This window comes from Falco cherrug, chromosome 15 (assembly GCF_023634085.1).
Source record: "Falco cherrug isolate bFalChe1 chromosome 15, bFalChe1.pri, whole genome shotgun sequence".
NCBI lineage: Eukaryota > Metazoa > Chordata > Aves > Falconiformes > Falconidae > Falco > Falco cherrug.
This window is the reverse complement of record NC_073711.1, coordinates 8,582,382-8,602,442: the sequence shown is the minus strand read 5'-3', so window position 1 is coordinate 8,602,442 and position 20,061 is coordinate 8,582,382. Positions and strand designations below refer to the sequence as shown.

General features: G+C 40.1%; 1 protein-coding gene across 2 annotated transcripts in view; it reads right to left on the bottom strand.

Moving 5' to 3' along the window:
• The window catches only part of IL1RAPL2 (interleukin 1 receptor accessory protein like 2), a 392,970-nt gene that overhangs the window by 106,920 nt on the left and 265,989 nt on the right, over window positions 1–20,061 (bottom strand). For both annotated transcript variants that reach the window (XM_055727756.1, XM_055727757.1), the window contains exon 6: window positions 5,366–5,440. In XM_055727756.1, coding sequence (XP_055583731.1) covers window positions 5,366–5,440 — 75 coding nt within the window. The remainder of the gene's footprint in view (window positions 1–5,365; window positions 5,441–20,061) is intronic.

Below are 20,061 nucleotides of genomic sequence, written 5' to 3'. Positions count from 1 at the left end.
TCACCACATTTCACACAGAGTGACAAGAGCTCCAAATCTCAACGCAAAAAGCAGGGAAGGGAAAATTTTTATTTTTATTTTTTTCAAAAGTATCTGCAGCCCTGTCTCCTCCTTACCCTCTAAGCTTTAATTTTGTCCTCCTCAGACATCACTTCTGGGTCTCAGATCCATCTTTCTCCCAATTCAACCTCTTTGCTTGCTCAGGGGCCATTTGGATCAGGTCACCTCTGATTCCTCAAGCTCTGCCTCTTCTGTGCTGCCCCAGCTGAGCAGAGAGCAGGAGTAGCACAGGGAAAGAGGCGCAGAGTTCTGGATTTGGCCAAGGTCACAGAAACCCAGATCTCCATCTGGGACCCCCTGCTAAGCCCTAGGCTGGAGAATACCTGGTGGGAGCTAAGGCAGGCAGGAGGGCAGCATGTAGCTACCAACATCTAAGATACCTGCTTTGCATATGTACCTGCTACATTCCTCGGTAGTCATCATATGTGACCATTTAATGAAAGAGCAAATCAAAAGGCACATGCACAATAGTCAGAGGCCTGACCATGGGAGAGTATCAGTGTGCTTTTCACTTCCCAAATGACTCCTTCCAGCCAGTGCTTCAAACAAAAAGGCTTTTTTAAAAACTATTTTTATTCTATTCCCATACCTGTCAGCAGATGTAACTTTGTATATTCCCTTGCACTTGTTTTACAGTAGCTCTATTGATCTGCTTAATAACTAGTCCCAAGGAATTGCACTGTTAAATCTTCTAGAAACAAAATCTTTCTGAAGAGGTCAGCTATTAGGAAATATGACAATTCTCATAAACTATGTGCTTCCTTTTCTCAGCATCTTTAGAAGCAGAGAAACTACTATGACAAAAGTGAGTTAAGCCCCTTGACATTTTTCCTGTTCAGTAAATGAATTAACATAGATGTTTCTTGTTTTGTTTTCTAAGACTCCTGCTACATTTCTTATGCAAATGCCTGAAAACAAAACCAGTACTTAGTCGAAAAGCAAATGATACATAAATTATATATTCAATTAATATAGACACAAACATGCAAACATTCATTCCAGTCTCAACTAACTCATTCATAAGGAAAAGACAAACTTAACATTGCAGTCACTGTAATACATGGTACAGAATTAACAGACAGCTACTATTTTGATATTGTATTTTTAGCTTTTTTGATACTCTGTGGAACACACAACTGTAAAATAGCAGCCATGGTGCAAGCTAGACAACTCAGAGCTGCATATACGTAGACTAGGTAGATATAGCTCCTACAAGATCCTTACAGGTCACTGTCCAGCCAAGAATCAGCTGAGCACAACCGTGCTTCCTTTCTTCCGCAAATGCTTATGTTCCTGTCATGCTGCTTTTACATCAGCTAAGAGATGGCAGTGCAGTAACTCACAGTACTGATGTATCAGTCAGATTTTGGCTCGTTGATGCTACCAGAATTGTGTAAAGGAGCTAGTTCAGAGAAGAAACCTACTCTGTAATTATGTAATCAAAACACAAAGGATCAGTTATCTTCCTTTCCATGGTCTCAAAGCACTAAGAGTGAACAAAGTTAGCCAGAGAAGTATTTTAAAAATAAATTAAGAAATCAGCAGAGTGATGTACCAACATGTCATCTTAAAACTTACAGCACAGCATGCTCCACTTACTGTCAGAAGAGCTGTATGTGAAAACAGATAATAGATTTTTAAAACTTACTGCACTACAGCCTCAAGAATTCTGACTAAGGTTTTGATCTTTACTTTTCTAAATCATGGAAGGAGTTCTCTAACTTCAGGGATTTGATATGAACAATCCATATACATGCTTAGGTTTATACGGTCAATGAAGGCAACAGCAAATTCCTGCTCTAAAAAAAAAAAGGGGGTCTTTGAACAACTACTTTGAATGACAGGGGCATAACCTTTAATAAATTCATGTTCAGAGCTTTACGTGGAGACAGTCACATTTTACAAACCGAGTTTGTCATAGTACAGAATTATGGCATAAAATTCTTCAAATGCAATCTTAAAGGCCTCCTGCTAAAGCCACGTCATCTCCTGGGCAGAAGATCTGTATGTATTTTGGCTTATACTATCAGACATGATTTTAATGTCATGAAGACAACTCAGGGATATCTTTTTCCAGGAAGAACATTATCAGATTAATGTCATATATTTGCAAAAACATATACTATATAGTATAAATAAGCATTATTTTTTAAAATCAAGATATAATAAGATTAAATGTGCTGCATTGAAGAACTGTTATTACACTGACCCCAATGCAAAGAGCTACAAAACCAAATTAAAAGGGTGTTTTTTGTTTAGTTTTTTTTTTTTTTTTTTTTTTTTATGCTGTGGGTTCTTGTTTCTTTTTCTTTTTTTTTTTTTTTTCTCCATGAAAAGGGAGCAGCAAATGAACAATAAAAAAATCTGTCATCTTCTAGGTAGGCCCAGAGATGAAGTGACTATCTGACTTGGTAAGGCTTCTGAGACAGTGAAATTGTTTTGGACTATTTTTCTAGTCCTCTGGGATGCTCTTTTGTCCTCCTGTCAACCCTCCTCTCTCTGGTTCTGTTTCTCCAGCACAAGCAAATACAGAAAACAAGAAAGAAGCAAATTCCAGTTTCTGCTTCTCTCTAACCTTGACAGGGTTGGTTTTGATCTGTGTCACATTCCAAACAAAAATGGAAAAAGCAAAAAGTACATTCATGCTCCTTGAGAAGAACAAGGCAGGCTCTGGACCATGTTTGAAGCCTGAAGGAACTCTTTTATCTACTGTCAATAAGAACTGTGCATACCTATTTTCATGTGAATCTTCTTATAAAAGCTGAAAGCCAAAAGGTGAATACTGAAGTCTGCAATCAGGTCAAATAAGCTGCTAAACAGTTAGGCCACTGCCTAGTGTTCTAGGAAGATTTTGCATTGCATTGTGCTAATCATTAAGGATAAAGACAGTAAATAATTATTAATCTCCTCTGCTTATAAAGCAAAGACAGCTATTTCTTTAAAGATTAGTTTTCCAATAGAAATCTAGAATAATCTCTGCAGAACAAGTAGATGGATTAAACTCTGTTTCTTTTGTAGTTTAATGGCATGTTCATACTTGCACAACCACTGAAAAAGCATGCATATTGGGTGATTTGAGTCCCTGGGCTAAAGGCCCTGTAAAACACCAAAACTGTGCCTTGATTTCTAATGAAATACTGAAGCATGTCACTTGTTCAAAACGCCTATGAGCTTAGCAAGATTTCAGAAAAGTACTTCAGCAGATGACTTCACATATAACTTTCTCCTCCTTTACTTTGCTGCGATCAAGTGATTCCCTTTCTTGCACAGTGAGGGTCTGCAGCACATTGCAGAGGTCAGCAGAGTCTCCCAGCCCAAAGCTGCAGGTGGCCTCCACAAGATGAAGGCACTCCCTAAGAATTTTCTAGCTCTATTTGCCATTTAAATTGAAGAGGGAAATCAATGAACTTCATTGTACGTTAAAGAAATAAGTTCAGGTTCTTTCATATGCATTAATCTTTTATGCATAATATGAGTATGGTTTAGTGGCAATAACCAAACTCACTAAATAACAGAAAAAAAAAAAAAAGTATCATATGTAAATTCCCTGATCTTAGGGGACAACTAATGGATTACATTCCAGCATATAAAGATGCAAGATTTGTATTTCTCTCTAGAGATATTCCAAAATCCTATTACTGAGCCATACCTCCAAGGAGAAGAGGGGGTTGGTTTGTTTTCATTTTTTTAAAATCAAACCTCTTTTAAATCAGTCAGAACAAAATGTTTTCACACAGAAAAAAGAAGAAATTCAGTGCAAAACCAACAGAGTCCTGATGGAACAGGGGAACTTGGAAGAGAAAATGAAGATGGAATAAAAATTCAGTAAACAAAGACGCGTAGTCTTTGTGTGCCTTTATTACATAGATGTATGCAGGGATAGATTGCTCCCAAAGGAAACCATTAGAAAGTTGAATTTTAAGAAGCTGGACCAGGAGACTGAATTCAGCCTTTTGGGCTGATCCAAACTTCAATGACTGTGTTTTGCTGTTAATTCTGGTGAGCTTTTGACTACAGCTTCAGACCCATTTTGTGTTTCCCCCTTTTACAGCCAGTTTCTGCTCAGCTACAGACATGAGTCCTGTGAAGGGGAACCTGAATACACACATATGCCCCTGTTTGCAGAATTCACCTGGCACTGGCTGCCTCCCAGATCCACTCCCGTCTTCCTTCACACAAGCCCTTACAGACTCCTGAGTCAATTCAGGTATATGAGAGAAAGCTAATCTTTTTGATTAGGTAAGGTCACAAATGATTCCTATTCTCATCACGATCCAATAACCACATTCAAGGATTCAAGCCCCATTTTTGAATACTTCATAGCATCTTAAGTGCTCCACTGAAATTGTTAGGCACCTGGTTTAAGAACAAGGATGTGCCTTTGTACTCAGCTCAAGCAGGACCCTGTAGGCTTTCACAAAACCAAACAGCTTTACCACAATATTATCAGCCCACTTAAAATGCTTCATTCTGAGCCTCCTTGCCTTTAAACACCACTCCGCCACTGAACCCTAGCCAGCTTTGGTATAAAAGGAAGAGAGCGAGGCTCGAGGAGGAGAACGCCACCACTTCAGCACAAAGCAAATAATCCACATCTGCAACATATCTCTTCTAATTTAAGCTCATGGCACCAGAGTCCTCAACAAGAACTCCAATTCTCCCTCTCCAAATTAGAAATCTGTTTCCAAATCATGGAAAAAACCACCTCTGGGACTTCAAAGCCAAAGACTTCTTTCAGCACCAAGATGCCCCACAGTTCCCCAGAGTTAGAAGAACTCTCTAACATTAGTGTTTCTTGACATGAGAGAAAATACAGGCTGCCAGCTGAGATATGGAGATGTGCATTCACAGAAGAATATATAATAGGAGTGAGAAAAGCATACAAGCATTTTAGTCAAAAACCATTTCCGGTAAACATTCAAAACAACCTGAAAATGCACTGATTTACATTAACTTTTAAATGAATCAGCACTTTATTATGAGAATATTTGTCTTAGATAGGATGAACATCAATTGATCAATATCTATCTAAACAAATATTAATCTATCAATCATATATTAAAAAGAGCAGCAGTGCTTTTTATCTAACACCCAATCTAACCAATTAGTACTGCCATCCCCTGATGTTACACAAGTTCATTCCTTTAAATTGCCACGGCAGTAAATTCTACAGTTATAAATGAGAAGTTGCAGGTTGATTTGCATGTAATGACAGTACCACTAAACCTTTCTTACCATTTTCAATTTTTCCCATCTGCTACCAGAATGGAAGTTTAGGATCTGTTATTCCCAGAAGGGGACTTACCCAGCTGGACATCGATAACTGTTGGCTGGTTCTCCATGGGGAACAATGGCTTTGGAGGTTTGTCTGTGAGTAAAGCTAGAAAAGAAAATGAGAAAATGTAATGGAAAAATTGAGACCAATGACTGCAAAAGAAAAGCTTTGTAATGTAAGCAATCAAATGTTTGTATACTTGGTGGCATGTAAACATTTATTAGATAAGGTGGCTGTGCACTGCCAATGCATTACCACTTCCTAGTGACTGTGGTGGCCCACTCATTCAAAAGAAGCTATTTCAGGAATTACATTTGTAATACAAAGCAGCAAAACAAACTCCATGTCTCACTTTTTATCTACATATAATAACTAGATCAAGCATTTTAGATTCTCACCTTGCAAAGCTAGTGTACTTAATTAATTTGAAATGCCAACCAAATCATTTCAGTGTGACCAGTCTCAACACATCTTTATGTCTGCCCAAAACAGTATTTAGATGCTCAAAGAAAACTTGTGCATAATTTTATCTAATGAACCCCAGCAGCCTCACACCCAGCTTACACTCCCACCCAACCACGTGGGGCACCTGGACCATTTTCCCGAAGCCTGAGTGGGGACCCTGCCACCGAGTCACAGATAATACTACTACAAAAGCACAGCTACAGATGCAGGCTTCATCACCCGGTTTAAGAGCCGAGTACCAGACAGCATAAAAAGGTTTTGTAAATTGCTTGAAATAAATGACTGAGTATTCCTGGAGATGGGGAGAACTGTTTTTTGATCAAATATATCATCTTGCACTACATGGAATTAAACATTTCAGAATTACTTCAAAACTTTTCCAGTTAAAATTCATCTCCTGAAATTATTTGATCGGAGTTTGCAAAATTAATTTGCATTTTTCAAGAAAAGACTATAGGCAAAATTGCCCTGATCGCCTCAGAAGCCTCAGCACTAACTGATGTGATAGGAAACAAGTCTACCCAGAGGTTTGGTAGCTCAAGCTGAAAGTTGCCCATGGCTGGCGCAGCAGGTCTCCCTGAACCAAGTAGAGAAAGCTTGAGCTCTGCAAGCTCCCAGCCTCTGCTCCCAACTCAGCCTGAGCCATTGGTGTGCTAGGAAGACATCTCTCCCTCAGTCTGCTCCAGCATGAATCAATGTTCAACACACCTTCCATGGGACTTTAAAACAATCTGGCTGAGCAGCTGAAGCAGAGCTGCAGGACTTACATGTTTCACTAATGTAGCTCTGATAACTAGCTATCAAATGACAGCTGCATGAAATTGGAGGCAGCTGAATTATTCTGCTACAAAAATAATAATAAAAAAAAGAAGAGTCAACCTACAAAACATTTTTACATCTACAGAAAATGAAAGCTTGTCTTAAAGAAATACCTACTTGATTTTGCTTTACAGTTGACACCAGTTTTTAAACTCCTTAAGTGATTGTCAGCACAATCCAATTCCCCAGCTCCACTGAAATGAAAATGTCGTTCCTTCCACTGGTGCTACAGCCATGCTTTGCTTATCATTAAACAGGCATTTCAGTAACAAGCCAGCAGTCAATATTTCAGATCAAAATCATGTGTATTTGTAAGAACTCCTTGCACAGTTTACCCACAAGGACAATGCAGGAATCTCCAAAGTGATTGAAACAGCATGCTATTAAATAATAACAGTTTTTATATAAATTTATATATAAATATATTAAAATATATAACAAAAAATCACATCTATTGAAATAATAATATATTAATAAATAATAAATAAACATTAAATATTAAAATACTAAATATAAAAATAAAACCAGAAGCACGGCTCAGAATGAAAGATAAATGGGAAATTCTGTTAATGAGAATTCAGCAGTTCAAAAATGCTCGTCCAATACAAAGTCACAAGATTGACCCAGAAACAACATCAAGACTACCTACCTGTACAATCGCATTATTTGCAGATTAGCCTGTAAGTAGAAAATTTCTGACAGAAACAAATAATTAATTTGCTGTGCTAAGGTACCTAAGTCATCTGAATGTCATTAGAGAATAAGACTAAAATACTGCCAAGCCTATGTGTGTAAGTACAGTCTAACTACTTGCATTTTAAGGAATTTCAATCCTAACTGAAGTTGAAAACTTTTAAGTAGTTTTGGGCATCAAATGCAAGGGACTTTGGAACACATTCCACTGGTGATTTCTTAAGCAACATATGCTTTTAAATTGCTAAAAGCTTTTGAGATGCTCTTCCTTATAAAATCCCACTGCAAGGGGAGACGGATAAGTATTTATCCAGCTTCTCCACAGATTCCACCCTAATTCAAACAGTAAATTTCTCACTTGAAGGTCACACCTTCTTTGAGCAAGGCTCATTCCCAACACTCCAGGAAAAAAGAACATTCCCCAGGAAGTCCCAATATGTTGATAGCCAGAACATTTGGTAAGGTGGAACATGAGAGTGAAAGTACATTTTCAGTACTGACATTTTTCTGTTTAACATGTATAAGGGCTCTGCTTTTCTTAGACTCTTAATTCCTCACATGAAAAACCCCTGTCAATAAATAATAAGTTAGCAAGAAGCAAGAGCCACTAGACTAGAATTACATTAGTTGAACTGTAACCCACTGCCAGCTATAACAACGACCTCTTCATAGGTATTGCTTGCCATTTTCCCTCAACTCATCACAGAAAATTAGAGGTAGTGATGTCTGGCCCTGGCATCTGCTGAGAGGGAACCTCATCACTAGAGTCACAACCTGACAATATTGCTTTTCTGCAGTATTGGTTTTTATACTGCCTAGGCAGACTCCCTCAGAATGCCTGCTGGAAGGAGAGAGGAAAAGGAAGTACTACAAGGGTATTAAAAATTCAACAATGTTCTTAACTGCCTCTGTGCAACTGAGGTCAGTAACTTCTTACAAGAATGAGCCAAAAATCTCCAGAAAATGCATTTTGGCCTAGGAAGTGCACAATTCAGATTTCTTAGGAAGGCAAGATGTTGGCCTGTATATCTAATTGCAGAAGTACCCTGGCTGCTCAGCACAGAGAGAAGAGAATGGCTACGGCCAGAGACGCGCAACTATTTGCTGCAGCTTCCACACAGGCCTGCTGCAAAACTTGGCTGGTGGCTACAAAGGGGTTTTGGGATTTAACCCCGGTATTAACAGAATCACACCCTTTTTCCAGACTAGGTCAGGACAAGCAACACTCACCAACTCCTTCAGGTTGTTATCAGGTGTTTAAAGCCCAGCACACACACTAAACCTCCTAAGTAAGGGCTGAAAGGAATAAAGTTGAAAGGAAAAAGAATTGCATTCTCAGGCTGATCTCTAAACAACTTGATAAACCAGGTACATTTTGTTCTAGGTGGAAATTTAATGCATCAGGGGGAAGGAAAAAGCCCAAACACTCCAAAACCTTGCATCCCAGTTGAGTGTGGTCTCTTGTACTTTGTGGAGAGCCTCAACAAAGTTTCACTTTCTGGTATACTAGCAACTCTTCTTTTTCTTAGTTTTTCAAACTTTTGTTGCTACCTTTAGGCTTTTCTTGTATTACTATTTTTCACCTCTGGTACTGAATTGTACTCTGTGTGCACTGTAGGATGTGGAGAAAACTTGCTGGGGTAGCTGCATCAGTTCTGTGCCAGTGGGCTCAGAGTTTCCTTGCTTAATGTTCTTTTCATATCTCATTCCCACCTGCACCCCTCACAACCCAGTCTGACCAGGGCTCCCCACTGCTTCCCTTAGCTTTACTTGCAGTCTTCGGATGTTTTCTAAATGTGCTCCTGTATGTCACATTTTAAATGGTTATTATTTTGCCATATTGTTCTTGGAGAATAATCATTATAATGAACTGGCAGACTGTCAAAGCTCTTTACATAAGAACTGAAATGGCCCAAAGGGATTTTGAGTCTAGAAGAGAATAAACTGCTGGCTCTTCAATGTCATATGTGTTTAAAGAAGACAACAGCCATTCTTATTTTAGAGGTCAGACATCAGATCTCTTATTGACCTTATGAAATTCACTTTTGGTCCTTAAACAGTAAGGCAATATAACTACATACAATATTCTCAGCTATAAGGGATTCTAATATTTCATGATCTCTGTACACGACAGAAAAATCCACAAACAACCTTTATTCAAATGCCCATTCCTCTAAGACAAGCTTCTTTAATTCTCAAAATAGTTTTTTTATAGGTGTGCAACACTCTTGATTTCCAGCCTTGATAGAAAGGCACACAAGAAGCCGACATCATCAGTCTGCATCACAAGACAGAGGCTCCCCTACCTACTTGCCACCAGGCATATGGAGGGGTCCTGAGTGACAGGGAGGAATAGAAACAGGTCCCTACTCAGGGAAGCAGGCACATCACCCTCCAACCTACTTCACCTTCCCAGGTCCCCTACACAATAGATGCACAGCTCTGGAACCTGAAGGCCAAGAAAATGATAACAGACAAAAGCTAATCCAGGCTGGAGGCGTTGCCTAGAGAGAGGGGAGAGTCAGCCAGCCCCAGGCATCATGACCAGCTCTGCTAGGAAGAAAAGAAAGGTGGCTGTCATCAGCAACTCTACTCTAGAGGAACAGAGGGCCAGACAGACTGACCAGATCCAACCTATAGGGAAGTCTGCTGCATCCCTGCAGCATGGGTCAGGGATGTTACCAGCAAACACCCTTGTCTGGTATGGTCTCTGATTACTACTCATTACTGGTCTTCCAAGTCCTCACAGTCCAAGAGGAAAAGGTTAGTGACCTGCTGCTCCACTCAGATGTGACAGGACAAGAAGGAACGGCCTCAAGCTGTGCCAGGGGAGGTTTACATTGGATATTAGGATTTATTTTTTTTTCACTGAAAGGGTGGTCAAGCATTGGAACAGGCTGCCCAGGGAAGTGGTGGAATCACCATCCCTGGAAGTATTTAAAAGACACATAGATGTGGTGTTTAGGGACATGGTTTAGTGATGGATTTGGCAATCCTGGGTTAATGGTTGGATTTATGATCTCAAAGGTCTTTTGCAACCTAAATGACTCTGTGATTCTAAGGGGAAGTAGAGCAAAGTTACTGCTGTTACTGTATTATCAACATGCCTTTAATGAAGTTAACAGTATTATGCATTCTCATGTAACACTTCACCTCCCACAAAACCACAACTAAATGCACTGCAAACACTCTTCCTATTATTAAAAGTGCAGAGTACTTCTCAAAAGAAATATGAATATACCTCATTAACTGTCACAGAAAGAGCTGGGATACAGCAGCTGTCTACATTTTTTTTTTTTTTTTGACCCCCGGAAAACACCATGCCCCTGGGCTGCTCTGAGCAGCAATAGTTATATGGTGAAGCCGCTAGAACAAAGACAGTATTAGTTCCCCAAAGCAACAATTCCTGTGGCCTCACAGATAGACCTACCTTTGCAAGACACCAGATCTGACAATGTGGCACACTAAGGGTTTTGCCTTTACTCACTGTTCTAGGATTTCATCCCACGAACAGGCTGGGACAGCTTTGGCTGCATTTGGTTATGCAAGTATCAGCTGATATCACTGCATTACTGAATTAAGATTGAAAGGAAGGTTCACACAGGGCTTCTATGCTTTGTCCCAGGGTAACACTAGGCATGCTACCTGGGGCATCACTTGAAGTCACATGTGCTGGACGGTAAGTTGGAAAGACATTTCTTCACCCAGAGGCACCTGGCAATGCACTTGCCATCCATAAGAGCCTGGGGACATGGCCAGAGGCTGTTTAGCAGCCAGACTGCTAGGAGACTGCTTAAAGTGCTGTTTCCTTCTATGCTTATGTTCACGCTATTAGAAAGTAATAAACTTTAAGACAACAACCAAGTTGCTGTGATTCCAACACTCGTCATGGGGTTCTTCCATAAGAGATTTAAAGGCACAGCATTGTACAAATCAATACACTAATCTGATCCTCTGCCACTGTTCATCTAGGTGCATTCTCTTTCCCAAAACACATGATACTTTTATTCTCTCTTTTTCCTAAGTGCAAGGAATATGCTGCCCCAGGAGAAATGCCTCAGAAAAGCAAAGAGACCTGCAAAAGATTTGGTCTCTCCAATTAGATACACACTGACCTTTAGCAGACAAGGGAGAGCACGACTTGCTGCACAGAACAGTGTCTAGCTACCCACAGGACCAACTGAAGAAGAAAACAGTCTTGAAGGAGCAGCTCCTGCTTCTAAGTGCCAACACAGCATAAGAGCTTAGAGGCTCATTTTTTCTCACAACAGTCTATTTCAAAAATCTCTCATTCCATATTCAAACATACATCCAACACACTGATGACTTCTCTTGAAGAAGTACAAAGCAGCTGAAAACATACAGCCTTAGGATATTGTTATTTAGGGATAAGCAATGATAACCAGTTAGAAAAACCACCAGGCATCTCATAAGCACCACTTCCTTCACAGTTTATTATTTGACACAGCCCTCTTTCCCTGCACTGTTTCCTACCTTCCTTCTGCAGCAGCCTTGCAGTACTCTCCCCACTCCAGTCAGACTCACTTTAAAGCAACCATGGTGAGAGACAGACAGCCCAAGCTGTTGCTACAATGAACACAAGTCTCTTACTGCAATTTTTGAGTAGCTCACTAAACAAAACTTTCGAATTTAATGCAGATCACCTTCCCCTTATGCCATGCAAAGGCATGCTCTAAGCCAACAGGCATCACCTGAGCTCCAAGGACCCAAATTGCTGCCAGTGTGAAGTCAGTCAGCACCAGGGTCATGCACTGAAATCCAGCTGCATGTGATTTGATGGGCGCCTTTCTTCTGACTCAGCACAGCTGGAGTGTTTTCCAGACCAGATAACTCTTCGAAGGGAGATGAAGGCAGAAAGCTGAAAATGTTAACACCTGTGGCTAAGAACTGGTCAAATGCTGGGGAAGGGTTTTCTTCTTCCTCAGGATGGATAATGACTTTTCCCCTTCTTGTTACAGGCACCCAAAGTACATTTGCTGTTCTATAATTTTGCTGTTGATGTACCTCCTGGACATTTGTTCATGTAATTCTCAATGATGAAAGGACAAATTATCCAAATATGAATCAGAATACAGGGAATTAACAAAATTGTTTCAAATCTTCTGTGAGACAATTACATGCCAACCTACTTCCTTCAATCAAAGGATCTGGCATTTTCCCACCATTAATTAACACAGAGCCTCTAGTATCATTCAATCAAGAATCTGGCTAACCTTTTGACAGCAGAACCGATCTGTTTGAATAGCATCCTCTGGGGCAAAGAACAGCATGCCAAATCTTTAATCTGAAACTAGCTCACACCCAAAGTTAAGCTTTTGTTCACTCCTAGTTCAAATACGCATGCTTCCAGGCATGGCTGAGATCTACTTTGGCATCTAAAAATCTTGGCAGCGACATTGCAACTTTCACACCATAGATGAAGATGGAACTAACTGTGTGCAAAACGCTACATCAGTATGTTAACCAGAGGGCACATGTTGCTAAGACAAGCTCAGCATTATACCTTTTAAATAATATGCACCTAACTCCCTTTGGCTCATCTGAAATCCCAGCTTGTGCCAACAGATTTCTCCATGGCTGACAGTAAAATGCTTCAGGCCTGACCTGCTACTGCCTTATCTTTTATGTTGCTGCTTACACCTAAGCAAATGTGTGAGCCAATTGTGCAGATGTAAATGTAAATGTAACAGCTAGAGTCTTGGCTGCCAGGACCAAACTGTGCACTTAGAGTTAAAAGCTTGTCTAAAGAGCCAAGGGCTCCCACCTGGACTTACGTAGCAAGTCTACTTTGTGGACTGAGCCTCTAACACACGTTCCTCAGCAAGTCTTGCTACCAGATCAGAGCGATTGCTTTTCATTTTCTTGGCACAGCAGTAAACTACCACACAAGGTGAAAAGCAGTGGAAAACCACATGAAGCAACTCATTCATAAAAATGTGACTTTGTGAGGCTGTGTTTATATGGGGACGCTGTTCTCCCATTAGCTGTATGTTCTATCAGCCAGTCAAAACAGTTTTTCAGCATTCAGCTGTTGAGGTGCCTTTCCTTCACCAAAGTATCAAGCTGACAAAATTATTGCACCTCCATCCGTCATCTGCTGTAACAGAAATAAAGCCACTGCAACAAAATGTTGTCAAAGGATAAACGTCTCCATCTTTGAAAATAAACACTGAACACTTATTCTCAATAAACTCAGAAACTGTGTGGAAGCCAGGAGTCATTAACCAGTGACAAAGAGTTTTTCTCTATGTATTACTATTTGAGCAGGAAATGCATCTTTTGGGACAATGGGGTGAAATGATACAGCAACCAGATCCCTCCCCCTCTGCCACCACCACCATGAATATCACTTTTTGCAAACTCTACCTAGGATCAAGAGTGCCTTAATGCACTATAGTCTGCCTCTGTGAGACTATTTTCTGCCAGAAGGAGTTTAGCATTTTTATATTAGCAGTAAATAATTGGAATTCATCACATGAATTCTTTTTATGACACAGAAAGAAGGACAACACAATCACAGTTTTAAGGAAGATGCTGTGTCCATGCTGAAACGCAGCTCACAAGGGAAATGAATTTTGAGGCACTGAAATGCTCTTGGATCATTACTGGTGGTTTTGATTCTAACCCATTAAGTCCTCAATGACTTGGAACAGACCCGTGCCTGACAGGTCATACTACTGGCACCAAGAAGCTGGCCATGACTGTAGCCTCCTTGACTTTGAGAGCAGTCAAAATCCTAAACAACTAGCTGTGTCTATACTGTTCTTGCCAGCTGTTCCAACAACTTCTGCTGCAGGCATGACCTTGCAGCCCATGGTAACTGTTTAGAACTAGTGACAGCAGCTGGAAATTCCAGGTGCAAAATCATCTCTGAACAAGAACTCTTGCTGCCAGTCTTCTCACCTAAGCTACTGCACACAGGATGCTATCACAGTACATGGAGGTGGTCAAACTGCTTTGGAGAGAAGAGCAGGAGCATCAGGTACCAGATTAACTCTGTTGAATTCATTGAAATGTTAAGAAAAATGAACTACATTTTGGGTTTGGGATCTTGTAATCTTCAGATTTGTGCAGGACCTTTTCCCCCCTTCTTATAAGGCAATGAAGTCATGTAGGGCTGTAGAAAATGAAATGGTGAGATTCTGGTGGAATTATGCAACGGAATATGACATAGGAGGACTCTGGTGAAGTGGAATAGAAACAATAGCACAGATTGCACATTACTGAAGCACAGATGGCAAAATCCCACAAGGTGCCCATCACAAAGTAATTACAACGGGGCTGAACACTTAACACTACTGCAGTATACATGTTAAATGCCAGTGGCAGCTGACTGTTATGCATCTCCTGATGTGAAACATTCAGTGACACTGATGGTATGGATCACTATCAGCACTATCACTAGAGTCATTGCAAGGTGGGTGCTGGAAAGTAGAAGAAATCTGTGCTAGCAGGGCTCTCACTGTACTCATGCTATCAAGTTTCCTCACTCCTGTGGTTGCCAACATACCTTCCTTTTCACTGCATTTCTAAATTTCACAGATCGGATTAGATTATGTACAATCATTTCATTCCTTTCCTAGATGTGGACCGTGCAGCTTTCTTTTATGAAGCAAGCATGAGTTTCGTCTGAAGTAGAGAAAAAAGTGTAATAAATTGTTACAAAATGTAAATTACATTTCTCTGCAATATAATTCATGAAAATCTCAAATGGAGTGTGCTTTATTTAATGAACAGGGTGTATGTAACACAAAGGACACATCATTTCATCTGCACTCAAAATGTTTCTCTTGGACTCTGAGCAGAAATAAGATGCTTGAAATTACCCTCTATTTCAAGGAGATCTGCAAAGAACATTTTATGACATTTTAACTTTTGGCTTTTTAAATTCTTTTTTCTTTCTGTCTTATAAGAAAGTAAAGAAGTGGTGACGGATGAAGCCAGAACCTATCATCCATCTTGAAGGGACAGCCGGAGACTTTACATGCAAATGAAAGCTATCCTTCTTGTCAACCTGAAGCCAAAGTACCAAAAGCCTGCAGTCCACAATCAATTAATATTCCATGATCAATGTGACCACTCGTGTGCAGTGAACTACTGCACCGCAGCACAACCCCAGCTACATGAATTATCATGGAGTGGGTTTTATGCATCATTTTAATAAAACTCTGTGCAATCCATTATCCTCTGAAACTAAAAAACCCTCATATTAAATATAGATAGTGTATCAAAAGATAATTATTGTAGATGATGAATGCCAGCTGAACTAAGTATTAAGCATGTATGGTACTATCTAGGCAAAACAATGGATGCTCTTTTGGGGGCTGGGAAAAGCCATCTCTAAGCTCAACAGCAGCCTTCAGCCAGCGCACACCATGCTCTGGGGAAGGAGGAGCCGGTGCCATTTTGCCACCTCTCCTAGGCTGCTGTTTTGGGCAACTGGATGGCATGTGCCCTGAGACAGCCCTAAGTCAAAACCTTCGTTACAGACCAAACACTCCAGTTTTTCAAAGAAGAGGACGGAGCTACTGAAGACCAACATTAAAAATGTATTTCACTTGAAGTCTCAAAGGCAGTAGAAACACATTTGTACTCTGGACATGATTAGATGTTGCACAGTGTAACAGCTCAGCCTGCTTTAGTGTTCAGCAGGACCATTACAATTTCAAAGCTGCCATACCGCAAACAATTTTTAGATGGAATTTCAATTTTAAGTTTTTTAGATTAATGACATTCAGAAGTAAGAAACACAAAACTTCTGCTAAGTCATCTCTTGCCAATTGATTTGGCTCCATAGGGAGTTAATGACTAGGTTTCACCCTGCTCCATCCAGCCTATTAATTCAGATGCATTCTTTGGATTAGCACCCTGGCTTCCAGAGCTTGCTACAATGATGAAAAATGTTACTGTACTTGACAAGGAAAACCTTTTCATAAAATGTTTATGCAATATTTATGCAAGCTCTTTGTCTCTAATTTGCCTTCAAAAGCTGAAAAATATATTCCACCAGGTTTTGCTATTACTTTTTTTCATTTTACCACTGAAGAAGTTTTGAATTGTATTATTCACTAAGCATATGTAGTGTCGTTAAAATAAAAATTGGGCCGAAACATGTCATTATTGGTTGGATGAACAGGAAAATGAATAAAACCAGGCATAATATAGGCACGTAAAGAAATCATAGATACACCCGCTACTGTTTATCCTGCCTCATGACCGAAGATCAAGAAAATGTAAATCTTCTGATGAAAGACAACGCTTTAAGAAATGAAGGAGATAGTTATCCCATGAAATTTGTCTTCTCATTTGAGGCAAAGGATTTAAAAGAATTAACAAAAAAAGTAGCATCCATAGAAATCTCTGGCGGGACGACCCATTTTCAGAGTCAGCACTGCTGCCTTTCACCACTTTCATCAGAGTTTATACCAGCTGATAGGAAGCAGAATAGCCCCCAGTAATCAGTGTGGGACCTGAGCCTTTCAGCATCAGCTGCTATCAAACACATGGAAATTTTCTGATCTAAGAATGCAATTTCTTTTTCACCAAAACACACCAAACATGCACAAACCACTACCTCAAAGAAAGATACTACGGGAAACTTCATAGCTTTGATAACACAAGTTCCAGATAAATTATTCACGTTCTAAGTCAGTGGGCACGCTCACCCCTATGCATCAGCTACTCAACAATAAACATGTAATATTTTGAGACAAACATATGACTTGAAAATGTTTAATGGTCAGTGGAGATGCAAAAGAATGGCAAGCAAACCTCCAAGGGGAATGTGATTAAAGGCTGCATAGAGAGCTATACATACAAAAAGCACGAGGACAAATGTCATTCCAGTGCCCACTGGTGCATCTCTGTGCAACCCCATTAACAAGCCCAGTGACATGCAGCACAGTTTACAGGAACAAATTAACTTCCCAGGGAAACAATTCAAAGACCTTGTGGAAACACTAAAAGCAATGGAAAAGAGTGAAGACATGGCCAAAAAATCTGTCTTTGGGACTACACTCATTTTGAATCTATGCGACCATTGCTAAGCAGGCTGCCAAGACACCAGACGTTTATATCAGAGGAGCACGAAATAAACTTGACAGCAGAGTAAGCAATGGATTGTACCTATCCCACATGTCAATTTGGGCACAGGTTATACCGTATGCAGCAGAAACTGCAGGAGGGCCTGGCTTCCAAATCCCCTGAAATGAGAGATTAAACAGTCCCACAGGCTGCAGGTAAGGATTTAATCCTTCAGTGTATTTCCGCCATCCTTTATTAAAAGATGAAGATAATCTTTAAATCAAGGAAAAAATAGGGAAAAAAAAACCCCAACCCACAATGCAAAGAGCCAAAAACATCAAGCAGAAAAAGAGAGGAGAGGGAGAGGGGGAGAGGGAGGGGGAGAAGGGGAAGGAAAGACAAGGTGAGGCGAGGCACCCACCCTATTTTCATTAACAAATCAGTGCTGAGTTCCATCTCAGCCAGGGCCATAAACCCGAGGTGTGTGGGAAGGGGAACTCGTTCCACCCAGCCCTGGTGGACAAGCCCATACAAGCTCTCTGTGAACGGAGCATGGATGTGATAGTGATGGGCTGCCCAAATACACACACACTCTGCCTGCTTCTGCCTGAACTACCTGTGCATACACAGGCTCCCGAGAGGGGTCTTCTGTGTTCCTGCAATTCCTCCATCCAGCTGCCAGGTCAGAAATTGGCACTGCTCCTATCCGTCAGCCACCATGACACTGCTGGTGAAGCAGCTCAAAACACAGATCACCTTCCTCAGCTTCTAAATTTCTCTGCTGTGCTCAGAAGACCATTCATCACCCAGCTTTTACATTTTCTGCTGCTTTTTTTCCAGCAGCCAGATATAAGTTTTGCACCGGGAATGTAATTTCTGAGAAATTTTTCATGAAATTGTGTCAGGTTGTTGTAACGAACCTGCTTGACACTTCATTTTCCTGTTGAAAGTGTCTTCTGTTTGTCGTGTTGAAGCAATTCAAGATTTTGCTTTGACATTTTCAACAAGAGAACAAGATGATTCAATCTGCTCTACGTAGTAACTGCCATTACATTTAAACTACATCATTCAAATGAAACTCAACATACTATTTTGACTGTCGTTTTATATCTTATCTATGATTATGTAGTACTATAGCCCCAGCTCATGGAACCATGTTCAAGCCACAAAGAAAGTAATTTAAAGAAGATCCTTCCCAAAATTTTGCAATAATGCCATCATGAAACTTCCATTTCTTTCTGAAACACTATTTTCAAGTGGCATTCTTCAGATGTGCCTTTATGAGGGGATTTTTGAGAATTTTGGCTTTTGTTCCAATGTAAAATGAAAGCAAAATCCGAGAAAAAAACAAAAACAAAAAACCAAGACAAATTCCCTCCCATATAAAAATTATAATTTCCTGACCATCTAGAATACATCAGTCCCAAAGGATAGGATGACTGGCTGATGGAGAAGCTGAGCAGAACTCAGCAGTGGCAGCATAGGAAACAGTAAAGGCTGCATTACCTGTCATGTTCATCATGCGGTGAGTGTGATAACCTGCCCTGGGTACATGTGATCGTTCTACCTACCACCTACCCCCATTTGAAAATCCTTCTCCGTTTTGTTGTCTGCTTTAAAATTTATTATGCACCACACTCAGTTCTCTCTAATTATCACGTACACGTCCATCAACTCCTTCTGATGTACAAAAGGTATCAATCACGTTTTATTTATTACAGAATAAAAAAGATTATGTCTTGTTCATCAAGTCTTTTACTTCAGTTCTAAGGTCTGTTTTCTAAAAATGTAAGGGAACATTTTAAATTGAAAGATGTGAGATGCATAGCTAAAAAGCACGACAGTTTCTCAGGAGGTGAACAGTATTTGGACTAGCAATTAAGGAATAAAGTATTTTAACAGGGTAATATGGGGATAATCTAAATACGGGATTACAGGTGGGAAATATTATCACTTTCTCTCCTAGATTTTAATTAATAAATAAAGAAAATCTTTGTGTGTTAGCACGCTTGTAAAATAGGCACTATATAAAGATCTCTCACTTATCTACAAACTATATGATACCACTGCTTTTCACAGAACCAGTGGATTAAATAGAGAAAGGAAGGGCTGGGGTTTGTTTAGTTGTTGTCTGGGGGTTTTTTAGTAGCAAAAGCATAGCAGCATCATAAACGGGTTGGATCACAGAAGCAAAACCACAGTGCAGCAGTAATATTAGATACACTTTTAAGGCAGAACGTCTGTCTTAATCTGTTACTATTCTCAGATTGTGTCTAATGACCATTTTGTGTACCACGCTTTTGTTGACTATTACCCATCCAGAGATGGGTCCCTATATGTGTATTACTGGTATCACAACAAAAGGGAGTATTCAAATGCAACTGCAGGATTGGGCTCCATTTCAGCTAATACACCAAAGTAAAAGTCAGAGACCTCTCCCAGCCCTTGGTTTTATTCTGCAAAGACATGCTTCCTTACCAAGGTGCCGTAAAGGGATCTAACAAAATGCACTGTAAATAGGCAATTTTGGCTGAACGCATTGTAACACTATTTTTTAACTGCTCTAGAGCTGACATTTAGGGGATTCTGAGTTGTTTCTGGAATGCTTCTTTTCTCCTCCTACATACTCTCAAGTTGGTGTATCTCTTTCTGTTGGTAAATAAGCACCTCTGTGTTCAAAAGCAGCCTAATCTGGAGCTGCATAA